The sequence below is a fragment of the Clupea harengus genome, chromosome 13, assembly GCF_900700415.2.
Source record: "Clupea harengus chromosome 13, Ch_v2.0.2, whole genome shotgun sequence".
Lineage (NCBI taxonomy): Eukaryota > Metazoa > Chordata > Actinopteri > Clupeiformes > Clupeidae > Clupea > Clupea harengus.
Genome location: NC_045164.1, coordinates 3744787 through 3760172, shown reverse-complemented (window position 1 = coordinate 3760172; position 15386 = coordinate 3744787). Strand labels below are relative to the sequence as shown.

Sequence of the window (15386 nt, the reverse complement as noted above, 5' to 3'; positions counted from 1 at the left end):
TGCAGCTGTTGTCAAGAAGAATATGGTGTTATTTTGGACAGTAATCATGTCATCATTTAAGGCCTAATCAGGCCGGTGCTGCTGGGCCTGGCTTCCTGTGTGGACACCGGGTATTCCTGGGCCGATTGTTTAATTTGTTAAGGCTTACCAGAGACTGAATGTATTGATTTACAAGGTGTTTCCCCTGGAAAACCCTTACCCTTACCCCTGCACCCTTGGTTATCTGGTCTAGAGTGAAAAGACTGTACATAGACAAACACCTGAGTTTCGAAAAAATGAAACCTTTAATGATTTTAAAAGGAACAACAATTACATATAAAAGAGCACTGAATTGGTCTCCTGGTGTGGTGTGGTGTGGTGTGGTACAGCCCTATCCCTGAGGTGGATCTGTGCCCATGTCTTTAGCCCTAAAGCACACACTGACTAGAAGGCATACAGGTGAATGCGGCATCACGGTTACTATTGTGCTTTTGCACAGCCTGAACTCATACGAGGGATGGTTACAATCAGACAGATAGCTCATCTATAATTTCAGGAAGCAAACACTCGATTATTGCATAGGGGATGATGACATTCAGGAAAGATTTTCAAAATGACCCTGATTTTTTTCTCCATATAGTGGTACTGTTTTCAAGGGGGGGGGGATGAATCCACACACCATTGTGCCCCAAACAAAAACCAAAAACTGTTACAGTAACACAACATGGACAAATAATTATACAAAAATTGAAATAAGACATGTTGTTAGTGATTAATAATATTATGTAAAACACACACAGTGGTCACAAAACATCATGAAGGCTTCAGATAAAATACCGCTAAAGAGGCCTAGTGTTACAATTCAATGGTACCATATTGCCACTCTATTGTGCCATTTCATCCCTGCTTGAGATGCAAAAGATTTTTCCCTTTGGGCAACTCTAAGGAACGATGACGACTCAATCACTCATTGCACAGTAAAAAAAAAAAAGTTTAAAAGGAAAGGACAATGATAACAGCTGACAGGCCAAAGCATGAATTAAAGGATTAGGGGGAGAACCATTCTCCGCTTTTGCAACCAAGAACTAGTTTGTCACTACACGTTATGTAGATAGGGAATCTGACAGTACAGTGAGACAGACTGTCAAAGTCTTTCTGAAATAAAAACTAAGGGGGAAACTAATTTGGAATGAATAATGACTAATACATGAATAATTAATACTATTGAGTTACTAACTGAGGTAGATATAAAAGCGGATTACAGTGGAGTATAAAGTCACATAAGATGCATTTTTTTAAAGGACGTTTTTAAGTCAGGACGTTGAGATGTCCAAGCCTCATCAATTAAAAGTGATCAATTACCATATGCTGAAACGTGTCTGGGTCTCCATACATTCTGGGCTACAGCCCTCAAATTAATTAATTTAAAAAATCAAAAACCCAGAGGAACCTTTCATATCATAACAGTTGCCAAAGGGTCCGCTTTGGCCTCAGGTAGAGAAAGTATTACAGTTTGAAAGCAAATAAATGTACTCCATCAGTTGAATAAGTGCTTCAAAAAGTGTTGTGCTTGAGAGATACAGTATAAACTGACTTTGGGGCAGAAAACAGGGATTCAAGTAGCACATTGGTTTGGTCAGTACAGAAACACAGAATACAACCGTTTATGAAAATGGACCCCTATTCTTGAGTAAAACGGCTATTGGCATCTGGGGACATCAATGCCTGACCTGTGTATGGGCTTCTTACTGTTAATGTATTTAATAATGTTATTGTCTCTGATTTGTATAAGAGATGTACGTTATGTTTACAGCATCTGCTGCATATATTTCATATAATGAAAGGAGTGGTTTAATTAATGTTATTACAGAATAATATACTTGAATTATATCAGTGAATGATATCTATGACAATTTTGCACCTCTTTGTCAACCATAATCAGGACTTAGAGCAAGGTAGAGCAAGGCGCTTTATAGACTCAAACCTAGTAGTTATCCTATCTCCTATCTAGTAGTTTTGTCAAAGACAACTGAATGATAATCATAATCCTAGAAAGCAAGCCATTTAAGAGGTCATCGTTGACAAACAAATCAGGAGGCTCCACTTGATGAGGGTGCACCGTTATGTACACAACCCCAACTCCACCACAAACATCCAGGTTGGAAACACTTTCCGACGTTCGCACTCACATTTGTACGACAGTCTTTTGGTAACCCACACTGAGTGCACAAAGAAAAGAAAAAAAATGAACCTCACTTATTGCTATTTTGTGCTTGAAAGAGACACTGGCCATTAGGAGAGAGCGGATTAATAGAAGAAAGGCGTAAGGCAGCGAGTGAGTGGACGAGGATCCACCGCTGAAGCACTCAGTGGGCTTTGCCATTCATGTGGTTGTTCTTGGCTTTGGGGTCTTCTGTGCTGAAGAGGCAGTCCAAAAACCCGTGAGAAATCTCCGTCACCATTGATCGGTCTGGGATGGACTGCGCCATACCATAAATAGCTCCCTAAAAATAACGACAAAAAAAGATTTTGAAAAAGTTACGTTGTGATTTTATAGTAATGAAGCCCCTAGATTAGCATTTTTTTTTTTTTTTTTATCATTTTTGACATTTAGTGTAGAAATTAGATTGAGAATGAAAACACAAATATTCTTCCAAATAGCCCTTGATCTGTTTTTTATATAACTGCAACTGCTTTTAGATTTTTTAGAAAAAACACTGAGCAGGATCGTGAGCAGGATTCAACCACTGATTGATTTGTGCTCTGTTCAAACATGTCATTTCTATGTTTGTACAACTGAAGTCTGTTAAACCAGCCTGTGTTGAAGAACAACAGTCAGATGAGTAAACATGTGATCAACAGTCAGATGAGTAAACATGTGATCTCACCATTCCTGTGGTCTTCTCCTTCGGGTTCTTCATGATGACGTCAACCTGCTCCCGGACGTCACTGATGAACTCGTCAGCCACGCCAGGCTGCGTGTGCAACACTGTGACACAAATATGGATGCTGTGGAGGAACAAACAGTCTTATCATCTATATCAAGTCTATTATGTCAATGATATTAACCCTTTGATGTGAGCGCTGGCATTTATTCTATAATCACAATATGGCTTGTAAAATGATCTGTGATTGCCAACCAGGTCAAACTTGGAACTCACCTAGAAGGAAACTGCAGTGTGTTGAGATTCCAACCCTTGGTCGTGAGAGCGTTGGACAAGCGGAAGATGTCAAAGACATCCGACCCTATCGCCACAACGGACACCTCGGGTTTCCCGAAAACAAATATTCCGTCTATTTGACGCAGTCTGCCAAAATTGAATACACAAACAAATTAGGTCTTCCTACCTCAAAATAGATTAGTAGCACAAACACATCATGTTGTATTCCAATGAATACCAGGCCCTGAATTGAAACTACAAGAAGGAAAAAATAATCACATGTGGTCATTTACTCTCCCCTTTCCTGATTTAAGTGAGGATTAAAGGCACAATCCATGATACTGGTGAAAAGTTGTTGATATTTGAGCTCAACAGCCAATCAAATGACACCCCTCCTTTCTGTGCTCCTGAAACGTGTTGGCTGGAATAGTATATGGCTTTGCCTGAGCCACTCTCTCTCCCAGTTACAGTGTGTGTACAAACCCCTTTATTTTATTCTAGTAGACACACAGAACGGATGGCTAGAAGACCATGAGGAGATGTTTGCTGAATTTGAGTAAAAGTGTACTGGATTAAAAAAAAGCAGAGTCCACCTTTAAGAGAGAAGTGTTCATTCCTGTTATGCAAGAGCACTGGAGAGAACTCAAGCCCTTTGCATTATGGTCCCAAGATTCAAATGCCGTCTACTCACTCTTCGTCAATAGTGCGGGTCGTCGTGATCACCTTCCTGGTGGCGTCCACGTAACCCTTCTCCCCCATGTACATCATGGTGGCCCAGCACGCCGCGATGATGCCTCCCGGCCTGGAGCCAGCGATCGAGGGAGAGGCGTAGATGCCACCCTGCCAGTCTGGGGCCACGAAGTACTGGTAGTGGCGGTACTCCTTACTGCTGTAGAGCACCACTGAGGAGCCTTTGGGGGCGTAGCCATACTGCCAGGAGAGGGACATGGCAATCAGTTAGCTTTAGGTCATGGGAGCTCTGGCAAATGACACCGTTCTCTTTTTGATCAATTTCTACAACTGTACACATATCAGGATTTGTTACACCTAGCAAGATCCTTTGAACAATATCAAGGCCTGTAAATGAAATAAGATACAAAATGATTACATCTACGCAATTTTGCAACTATCCTCATTCTTTTTGACCCCTGAGTACAAGATAACAGTTATGTCACATAACATAATGTATCCCGTCCACACAAACCTCTGGACACTTGCTTCTGTGCAACTTACCTTGTGTGTATCTGCAGAGATGCTGGTCACCCCTTTGACCCGGAAGTCAAATGGTGCTAGAGGGAAGCCACATTTGTACATGAAGGTAATGAGAAACCCTCCCAAACAGGCATCCACATGGAGAGGGATCTTATACCGTAAAGCCAGCTGTAAAAATCGACAAGAGATACCACTTGTTACTAAAGCTACAGTCTTTTGTTTTATTGTTTCATTCTTCATTTCTTGTCTCCCTCCTGGATGCTTAAAAAAAAAAACATGACTACAGGCAACACAGATTCATGAGGGCAATTTTGGACGTTTGGCAGACGGGAAGTGCACCACGACTAAATAGCATTTTGAATGGAGATTGGCGAAAGCAAAAGGGCAGCCCAAGAGTGATCCTTGTCTGAAACACTAGCTAGAGCTCTGTGTGTGTGTGTGAGAGTGTGTGTGTGTGTGTGTGTGTGTGTGAGTGAGTGAGTGAGTGAGTGAGTGAGTGAGTGAGTGAGTGAGTGAGTGAGTGAGTGAGTGAGTATGTGTATGTGTGTGTATGTGTGTGAGAGTGTGTGAAAGAGTGTGTGTGTGTGTGTGTGTGTGTGTGTGTGTGTGTGTGTGTGTGTGTGTGAGTGAGTGAGTGAGTGAACGAGCAAGTATGTGTATGTGTGTGAGTGTGAGAGTGTGTGAGAATGTGTGAGAGTGTGTGTGTGTGTGTGTGTGTGTGTAAGCCTTACCTTCGCAACCTCCTCTATGGGGTCTATGACTCCATGAGGGAACTGAGGGGCAGAGCACACCAGCATGGCTGTGTTCTTAGAGATGGCACTCTTCATGGCCTGCAGAGCAGAACCAGACCAAAAGTACCATTAGGAAGGCTGACACACAATCAACAACAACCATAAATCAACAGGAACAAACAATGAATGACCGTCAACACAAACAAACAACTGAATTGGGGTCATTTCAAGAGCACTGAGTATCTATCTATAATTACATACGTTTTTAAAAACACATTTGTGTTTCCAAGAATTTTCAGTAGAACAATGTTCTGATGTATTGCTAATTATAACGTTTGTAATTCTCTAATGTAGGGGCATCCTCAATTAAAAACCGAATATGCACCTTCACGTCCACTTGCATGGTCTTGTTGTCCAGAGGTATGTGGACGAGCTTCATGCCAAAGTAATGAGCAGCTTTGTCAAAGGCAGCGTGGACACTGACTGGAGCAAGGCTACGACCAGAAGAGAGGTGAAGAAACACAGAGGATTAACAGTAATGCTGGGGAAACTTCATTACATCATTAATGCAGCATTAAGTCACCATGTTATCCGCTAAAACCTTGGTTTATTACACACGTTCATTGCATTTCCAGCACAATTATAATTGTAATCAGTGTAAACATCACCCCTATAGTGAACCACTCGATCATCATTTGCAGAGATAGGGGTAATTATGCCAGAGACTTACATTTCTGGGTGCTTGACCCCACGTTCATAGGCCATATCCCTGTAGGCCTTACAGGCCATGAGGATACTCTCAGTCCCTCCAGACGTAACCTGAGGATTTACAAACAAATTAAACTCAGTTTAACAAGCAGCAAAACAGCATCACAAAGCCAAAGCTTTGGTACATCACATTATAATAATAATAATAATAATAATAATAATAGTACTTTAATTTTGTATCTAGGTACTCAGCCGCTTTAGGGCGTAGACAAACAAAACAAAACAAAAACGTTTTTGGCTCTTATGAGGTAGGGCTGCCAATGGCACCCAAGGGAGGGCCCTACAGGGCCACTGAAGGGAACTCTGTGGTCTGAACAGCGATAGCATGTCTTAAGTGTGTTTTTGAAACTAGACAGGAGTGAATGGGATGTGAAAAATGGCATTCAAAGAATATGTGTGTGTGTTTGTGTGTGTGTGTGAATATATGTATAGATAAAGGAAAGAGAGAGAGAGAGAAGACTGGGCAGGATGAGGGCTTACTGCGCCACAGGAGTCCGATCCACCATTGAAAAGGTCACAGGCCATGCGCACCACCTCAGCCTCCATTTTCCTCACCCCTGGGAAGATGTCTGGGTGGAGGGGGTTGCTCCAGGCAAAGTCCCCGTACACCTGCAAAACAACAACACATAAAAAGACTGTGTGACTAAATGGTTAGTAAGGCTTTGACAGCTGTTATATAGATTATATGCTCAGGAACTTCAAGCATATGGAACAGGAATGGCTAAAGAAAAAGTTACATTTGGAACAACGGATGGGTTTTCACACTTTTTGAGTAGATGTAAAATGCTAAACATGTTCTACCAGTGTCTCCTGAACAGTGCATTCAGATATACTGCCCCAAACTAAAGATTGTGTAAATATAAGACCTACATTAAACTGACAAATAGGATGTCTTTCAGAAGGGCCTGAGTCTTAAATGTGAGTATACCTGCACCAGGAGCTTGGTCAGCGTCTCATCTCCCCAGTACACAGCACCGGACACCTTGCCATTCTTCCACTGCACCTCATCTGCAAAGCAAAGCAATGAAACAAGAGAGGAGTTTGACGGTTAATCATCAGCCATTTCTGACAATGGGTGGAAAGACACCATCTGGTGTTTAACCACCTAATGTACCTTCAGTTATTTTTGTAGCTCTGTTACAAGAGGGCTCGCTGCTATCTCTCATTTAATAAAAACTGAATTTCAGTCATTTCATTCTTTGCAAACTCGGTAGGTTCATGGCTGACCCAGGGATACTCTTCTAGTGTAATATAGTACATTCAACATCCTCATAACCTTTCAGACAAGGACCCTATCCTGCATTGTTACTAAATGTTGTCACTAAATATGGCTTCAACAATCCTCTGACTGTCAGACTGAAACTGCTGAAAACAATGAGATTTGAAGCTAATGCATGTACAAGTTTAACCTTTTCTGACAAATATATTCAGTTAGCCCAGGTTGGTGTTCACTCACTCAGAGTCTGGTACTCTCGGATGCGCTGCAGGACTTGCTCCTCGGTGAGTCCCTGTGCTGGTAGCTTTTGGATGTAGGACATGCCGTCCTTCAGGGTGCACAGGCTCTGAGACATGTCATCCAGGGCCTTGTTTAGCTGGCCCTGAATCTGGAAGGTAAAATGGTGCAGGTGTATTGTAATCAGCATTGTTGAAATGACTAGTGTACTGTAGTGGAATGATTACTAGTGTTCTTATTATTAGTAGAGTTTCCACAATGTAATAGCCCTATGATAAGTACCTCATGAAATGCATTAGACACTTTGTGGTAATTTGAATGATAATATCAGTGGGCAGAGATACCTCTGGTGTATTCAAATAACTCTAACAGACCTTGTAGTATGTAAATGATATTGTTATGATCAGGGTTGGGGAGTAACTAGTTATATCTAACAGAGCTTTTTCCTTGGTTCTCCTGTTAGAATTTGCACTGCCTCTCGTCTGCCAATCAAAAAGTAATCAAAAGTAATAAGTGACATTACTTTGATAAAGTCATTAAAACGGTTACATTATTTATTACATTTTGTCAAATGTATTTGCCTTCATTAAACTGTTGACGGAGCACAAAACCACACACAAACCAAACCGTTGGTTCAATCCAGACAGCAGGTATCAATGACCTTGGGTAAACCCTGTCATTATCTTGTCGCAATGATGAACTGGGTCAAAGGTACAGACTCCCTCATAGCTTGTGACTGTCTGACTCTTCTGTTACTCAATGAGGCCTTCGTTTGAAGAAAGGGAACTGCCCTCACAGTACACTTACTGTCGTGCCAACAAAGGGTATTTTTCTGATAATGCGAAAGAACTGCTTCTTCATTCGTGACATCAGACCTGTAGATCACAAGATCAAAGTACAGACAGCAGTTAACACATCACATCCAGTGCACTAAAAAAGCCTTTTGAACCAGGGGGAAGTACAGACTTTCAAGTGACCAAAAACCTTCCAAACTGTCCTGTGTCTCTCTATATCGACATGCATAGCATGGCTATTTCTTAATAAGGGTTTATTAGCCTGATTTTCTTCCATGTTCACACATGTTGACTTTAGCGTCAGTCAACAAGGAGCTTGCAATGATAACATAACTTTGGGGTACTAGTAAGACCTGTTCTTAATATAGAACAGGGTGAATGCCACAACACATTAAATTGTGGGCTGCATCGCATTCAAAACCAAGAAATATTGCGATTACTTGAGCAACTACTGCCATCAAGCATCAGCTGCCAATCACAAGGAGAACAACAAGTTGAAGCTTTGTCTTTAAAGTCTTCAAAGCTGCGTTTTAATCATGACTCCGTCAGCAATTTTGACATAATGCTTTTGAGTCACAGCAAATGACAGAGTATCTAGGGGCACTCAGGGCACTCAGATATGTCTCATACACAATGTTCAGCATGGCTACGGAGTTTAGTATTAAGAATGGATACACAGAAACAGAATGTAGAGCAAACATCTGGGAATCTCAAGGTTCCGAGTCCGGTTCCATCTGGATGTGTGTGTAAATCTCATTTAGCAAGACCCTAAACAACACCACATTTTTAACTACAGCCAGTGATGGTGCTTTTCATGTAAAATACGTTGGCATGAAATGCAAATAACTTCAGGTATGGTCAGAATAGAAAGCGTTATTTGCATACATTTACCTAATATCACTAAGATTTATAGACACGGTGTGCTATATTGTATATTGGAGTTGTAAGATTAAAACTTACTCTCTTGTTGAAAGACAAAGCCTTTGACCCACACCACTCCTAGGGTGGAGAGTATGGTGGCAGCAATGATCTGCCATGGCTCCAGGTCAGCACACGTCAAGTTCACCTGCTTACGACCCTCCTCTGCATACAGAAGAATCATCTCCCTGTACACCTCCAAGGCACTCTGAGGAAATAAGTACACCAAAAATGGGAATTCTGTCCTAATTTCAGTATCACACATCTTAACCCAACTCCACTTAGAGCGTCTCAAATTTGTGTTTTCTTTCCATGTAGAGCAGACAGCAAACATATGTCCCTGTAGAACAGTCATTCAAATTACTTACACTTGAAGTCTGACTCATTTCGGAAGATTTGGGTGATTCTGCTCCAAACAGCAACGATTTACGTCACCTAAGCCAAGTCAAATCTTGAATAGTTCCTGTCTGACATTCAAGTGAGTGAAAGTAGTAGGAAACCAAGTCTGTACAGGAGATCTTCCTGGCCCCACCTTACTGCTTATCAATGGATTTTTAACCAATGAAATAGCTGCTGTCTTTATCTAAGGATAGACTGAAGTCTTATTGGTTGGAGTACACAAGAAACCACCTCTGAACACCTTTTAGTTTTGTCTAAAGCAACTTAAACAAAAGAACAGATCGTTGACTGGTATAAGCATACAACCATGATTAGTCTATCCTGAAACGCATAATTCCTTTTCAATTATTTAACAAAGTCAGTCCAATATATAATATGCTTTAGCACACATCTATCAGTATGTTTTATGACTTGAGGCAGGGGTGACTGCATTGATGGTACAATCATTCCTGTTATCAGAGAGAAAAGCTGAAGGGCCATATAGTGAAAAAAAAACACCATTTGTAATGACGAAAACTTCTCGTCACATAACCCTTTCTTAAGTAACCATGATAATACGAGCAGCTGACGTGACTTAAGTGTTGAATAACCAATACAAAAATTAAACTTAGTGACCTGGCAACAACAACTACAACTGCTATTTTACAACCTGATGATTAAGCTCCTTTCAACAAACATGTTCTTCTGGTTAAATCATACAAACTTTCCCTTGAGGGTGCCACTGTAGGTGATAAATGTCTTCATTGACAGATTGACGGGCGGAGATGAATAGGCCTGACTGGATGTGGCTGCTCAGTGTGAAAAAAACATCCCCCCATCAACAGCTGCTGGCTTACGACAAGACCTTAGACAGGTTTGGCAGGGTTAGCTAAGTGGATCAGCGAAACTGGGCAAACAAACTATGTAAGAATATAACTCTCAACAGGGTCGGGAAGACCCAGTCTCGCTGTTCCACTACTACAGCTCCTGATGCAGACGTCAGGAAACTACATTGCAAAAAAACCTGAGCACAGCTATCTGAATCTGCATCGCCTCCGGCATCTCTTTACCTCTGCCATAAAGCGATGAGATTAAAATATTTTATCTTAACATAGGGCGAAAGGCACAAATGTGTTGTAACAAGGAGGTCAGCAAAGTTATCAAATACATGTTTTTCACATGGGTGACAGCTCAGTTTGATTTGTTTGCCTTTAAGAAAGAAGCTCTGTGCGTTGGTGAGAACCCCCACCCCATGGGGAAGGCATTCAGGGAGCCAGATTATGGCTGTGAGAAGAATTGGGAGGAAACAAGGAGGGAATATAAAAAAAGAAGTGTCAGGTCTCATGTCACATGAGATGTGGCCTGTAAACACTTGTTTTCTTCTTGCCCCCCATTGTTGAGCAGGCGCCTCTGCCTTTTTCCAAAGCAAGCTGGGCTGTGTGAGGAGGCCTTTGTTGTCTCAAGGAAGGTCATGTTTCCCTTTTGGAAGTATATGTGTGCATAGAAACCATTCAAGTGAGTTGAGGGGCAAAACTAAAGTCTAGGTCTCAGTTTGCATCCTAATTAGGATCGGATTTGCTTAGGTATGTCTTTTTGCTTTACTGCCCCCTCTCACCATACTCAACAGTACTGTGTTGGCTGTGGAATCCTTCAGGTTTCTGGGATTCACAATCTCCCGGAACCTGAAGTGGGAACCCAACATCAACACAGTCATCAAGAAGGCCCAGCAGAGGATGTACTTCCTGCGCCAGCTTAGGAAGTACAACTTGCCTCAGGAGCTGCTGATCATGTTCTACACACGGCAGGAAAAATCACTGCAGACCCCTCACACCCCGGACACAAACTATTCAAACTCCTCCCCTCCGGTAGACGCTACAGATCACTGTTCGCCAAAACCTCCAGACACAAAAACAGTTTCTTCCCCCTTGCCGTCTCACTACTGAACAGCTAACCCACTGTAGCATATATAGCATATTTATCCATGCACTTCTTGCACTCTCCACTTCTTCTTTGCACTATTGTTGTGTAACATTTCACAGCTACTGTATATAGCCATTCTGCCTTGAATATACTTTCTTAAACTTCTTAGACCGTTGCACTGTTTGTTTTGTATTGTGTTGTAATGTATATTTTGTGTAAGCACACTGACAGCCACTTTACTAAGTCAAATTCCTTGTTTGTGCAAACTTACTTGGCCAATAAAACCTGATTCTGATTCTGATTCTGAAGGGTAGAAGAGTCTCATCGTTGTTCCTAAAATGCAAACGAGTGCCCACACGAACTGTAGAACACAAACAACAGATGGTAAGCTGAAGAAGTGGCCTGCGGAGCGTTCCACAACAACTTGTCTGCGAAAATGTTGAGGTTGTTGTTACATGCTTAACTACCCGCAATGTTGTCTGGAGATGAATAAATGTGAATGTAAACCTTCGCGAAGAGCAAAACAAAGCTACTAGACCTTATGTGGCTTACAGCCAAGTTCTAAGGCAGTCATGTCAACCCACTCCTTCCCATTGCGTGTTACTACAGCTGTAACAGAGGGCTACTTCCCCTGAGTGATGTATCAGAGGAAGTCTATTGATAGAGACATGATGCAGCACACAATGAAAGAACGACACAGAACAACGTAAAACGTAGAAGCTATATCTCTCAATATCTGTGCATAGGCTGAAGGTATTAATCAGACTGTCTGGCTCATGATTCGTCTGTCCAAAAAATTGTCTGACCGTATCCCATGCTCCTTCACTTTAGGTCGCATCAGTAATGTTGCAATGTTTGTCTGTGGAAGTTTGCCGCCTCGCAAGCTACATCGTGCAAAGTTATTACAACATTTCTTCGTGAAACAGACTTGCCTTTAATAGAAAAGGTCGAATGTATCGTGAGCTCACAGCGGGTTTTATATCTAACTGACGAACTGAGCAAGTATCGTCGCCTCTTGTATATCCCAAGCTATCCTTTACTGTATACGCATATCAATTAGCTAAGTGTTCGCTGACCTTGATAAATTATCTATTAGCAGGTTCCTCTTTGAAGCCTGGTGTTTAAAAAAGAACACTTTGCTCTTGAGCTGACATTTGATTCACTTACCCAGTAGTCCATGTTCTTCACTGAGCACAATCCGTAAGCAGATATGATAAAGGTCTTTTACGAAGTTCAGTATATTTAGAAAGTGTATTCTTAAGATCGTTGTTTGACCTGCTTGGTGTCTGGGATCTTATTGTCATGATACAATCATAGACACAACCTTGTATCAGGAAGTGACTGGAAACTAAAAAGCAACCTATCGCTGTTCGCAAACGTGTAGCCGATGTGGAGTTTGCGCATGCCCGGTTTTCTATATCATGTGGATTTCCTTTCTGCTTTGCTGTCCAAGATGTATCTGGAGGAAAAACAGACTTCCTCCAGGGAAACTGCGGCAGTCCGCACAGTTTACATACCCATGAGCATAGCTGTTACCAAAGCGATTTCGTCGCACATCATTATGACGTTTTACCGGAAGAATTGCTTAGAATATGTTTGTTGAAAAAGGATGATTTTGCTCTCCTCAGCCACTAGTGTGTTGACAGGACATAGCCTTGACATGGCTGTGGTGATATAAATCACTGATAAGTAAACGAGAAGTATTTGGTATGTTAAGTAATAAAAACTGCACATCTATAGCATGTTGTGTTCATCAATTGTAAGCTATCTATATTTGAAAAATGCAAAAATAAACTTATAGGCCCAGCATAGGGTAGGGCCATCACCCAATTGTGAGTGAATGTATTCAAAACTTGTGATGCGCACGATAGGTCTACTTGTTTAATCAAGCAACACGACAGTAATATGACCTAGCCTATATAATTTGATGGTATTGGCAAGCATAGGCTAATGTTAGATACAATTTATGGCAAGTTTCGTCAAACTAGGCCTAGCAATTTGCTTTATCAGAATTTAGGCTACCAGGCAAAAGAGAAATGGACGTTAGTGTAGGCCTACTGTTCTTATTTGTTTTATTTAAAGGGCATCATGGTCGTTCAAAGGGTATTTATAGACGACCAGATGAGGCTGCATTATAACTTGAAAACTGAAATATTCTTCACGTTCGTTTGCACATACGTTTGACATCACATGGCCACAGCCTAGACTATAATATTTAGTAACTAAAATCCACTAATCAAAATGGAACTATTCTGAATGGCCACATGGGGGAGCAACACGTCTCCATTACAGGCAGATAATGTTCAATTTTTAAATATATTTTAACTTTGACCAGTCAAGAACAAATTAGTAACTACAGCAATAACGTCCCAACGCGTTTTCTCTTCCCATGTTTTTTTGATTTTATTTATTTATTTATTTTTTACATTGACCATGAGATTTACCACTTTTTCTTTTGTTCTTGTTTTAATTAAAGTAGTTGGCTAATGGTTGCAATTAAAACTCTCAAGATTTGTAACATCGTTAATTGAGACTTTATTGTCATTTACAGTTACATTTTGGTACCCATGGTAAGAAACTAAAATAGAACAACAATCGGTCAAAACTGTGAACAAACATAAGCAAATTTGAACATGACAATAAAATGTTTTAGTGTTACCCAGTACATCCACTATGGCAATGCAGCCTTTGTAGTTTAACAAGTCTTTAGTTTCATGCGAGGTGTTTCCATTTGTATTTTCCAAAATACACTTTTCATCCAAACACAAATCCGGAGTGATCTTCAAATAGTGCATATTAAGACAAAATTAATCAAGTAGGTTAACTCCACTTTACAGATTTGGATGGTTCTCGGGGTAGGCCTACTGGAATTATAGGCAGGCCAAAAATATGCATAAAACGATTAATGAACAGTAGCCTATATCTTTATATTTAACAAAGTGTCTTATAAGCTATGGGTCATACACAAACATATAGATCTGTCGAAACATGATATATGCTTTATGATATATTATACATAGCCCTATACAATAGACATAGTCTATTTTCTTTGTCTGTGTCTATTCTCTTCGTTCCTAGGTTTACATTTGACGTTTCGCAAAATACCTTCTTTCCAAGGAGTTTCGTGTTTCTTTTCTGCAAAAAAAAAGGTCCAGTTCAGATGAGCTCTAAACACGTTTTACTGAACTTGTATTTAACATGCTAAAGTAACGGATTCACTTGGATGACCCCAACAGCACAAAGAAAACAGACGTTTCATGGGGAGGCCACCTTCTATTCAATTGTAATTGGTTTATTTGGTCATCAAAAGCATATGCACAGGGACACAATACGTGGATTTTCAAAGGGAACCTCTCCAGCACATTAAAACTGCATTACTTTTGTGTAAAGTGTAATTGGGGGTCATTCTGGTTACGACGCGCGCACCTCTCCAAATGCGCACATCTCCAAAGACGCACGCTGTACTAAATAAAAGCAATGGCTTTGTTGGAGTTTTTAGAAGACGTGTACATATGGCATACGGTTTGTAATTGAATGTTCTGAAGTTGTTTTTTTCTTCTGAGTGAAGTTTCCCTTTTCGTCTTTGTACGCAGTTCCTTTCCCGTGGCTGAACAAGGGGGAAGAATTCAATGGCTTGCTTGCGAGTTTGGAACAAATGGATGGCAACAATCTGGTCAGCGAGTTTTTGGTCTTTGATTGCCCTCTTCAAATGTCCTTCAAACAAAGGCTGTGGATGAAAATAAAGCCCCACCTGGTACTTCTGTTTGCTAAAATAATAATAAATAGATTTCGTTTAATAAATAATTGCAACAGACTGTAAAGTGAAGTAGTAACGGAAGTATTAATCATGAGACTTGGGGCACCTATCACCTGCTCTCCAGTTAGTATGGGTTATTGTTAAATATTGTTAAATCACTTTCGGACCAACTCAGACGATATCTGCGATTTCCACAGCAACTGGTGGCAAATGTTTGCCCATGCTTTGCATAACAAGCAGGATATTACAAGACACTGATAAAAAATCAGGAGACAAAACTGAGAGATTCAAACTCACACCTGTCCGCGATACGCG

At 40.8% G+C, this 15386-nt stretch overlaps 1 protein-coding gene across 4 annotated transcripts; it reads right to left on the bottom strand.

Moving 5' to 3' along the window:
- Nucleotides 1–261: 261 nt before the first annotated feature.
- sgpl1 (sphingosine-1-phosphate lyase 1) lies at nt 262–12723 on the bottom strand. 4 transcript variants are annotated; one of them, XM_031578959.2, is made up of 15 exons: nt 12482–12723; nt 11586–11675; nt 9059–9224; nt 8112–8179; nt 7308–7455; nt 6780–6859; nt 6332–6460; nt 5814–5902; nt 5469–5577; nt 5084–5182; nt 4374–4520; nt 3832–4070; nt 3141–3287; nt 2868–2988; nt 262–2483 (listed from the first exon to the last, which is right to left on the bottom strand). In XM_031578959.2, the coding sequence occupies exons 1-15, from the start codon at nt 12491–12493 to the stop codon at nt 2346–2348; spliced, it is 1782 nt and encodes a 593-aa protein (XP_031434819.1). In that variant the 5' UTR covers nt 12494–12723; the 3' UTR covers nt 262–2345. The 4 variants fall into 4 exon arrangements, with proteins under 4 accessions (XP_031434819.1, XP_012672557.1, XP_031434820.1 ...); XM_012817103.3 differs by lacking the exon at nt 11586–11675 and having other exon boundaries at nt 12482–12722; XM_031578960.2 differs by lacking the exons at nt 11586–11675; nt 12482–12723 and adding an exon at nt 9385–9911.
- Between the last annotated feature and the right edge of the window lie 2663 nt (nt 12724–15386).

Excerpts from the sequence above, each read along its gene's own strand:
- sgpl1 (XM_031578958.1), bottom strand. The coding sequence starts at position 9,371 with ATGACTGTTCTACAGGGACATATGTTTGCTGTCTGCTCTACATGGAAA. Across the intron at positions 8,180-9,058 it reads CTTTGTCTTTCAACAAGAGA|GTCTGATGTCACGAATGAAG; the intron begins GTAAGTTTTAAT and ends TGTGATCTACAG. Across the intron at positions 5,903-6,331 it reads GATCGGACTCCTGTGGCGCA|GTTACGTCTGGAGGGACTGA; the intron begins GTAAGCCCTCAT and ends GTAAATCCTCAG.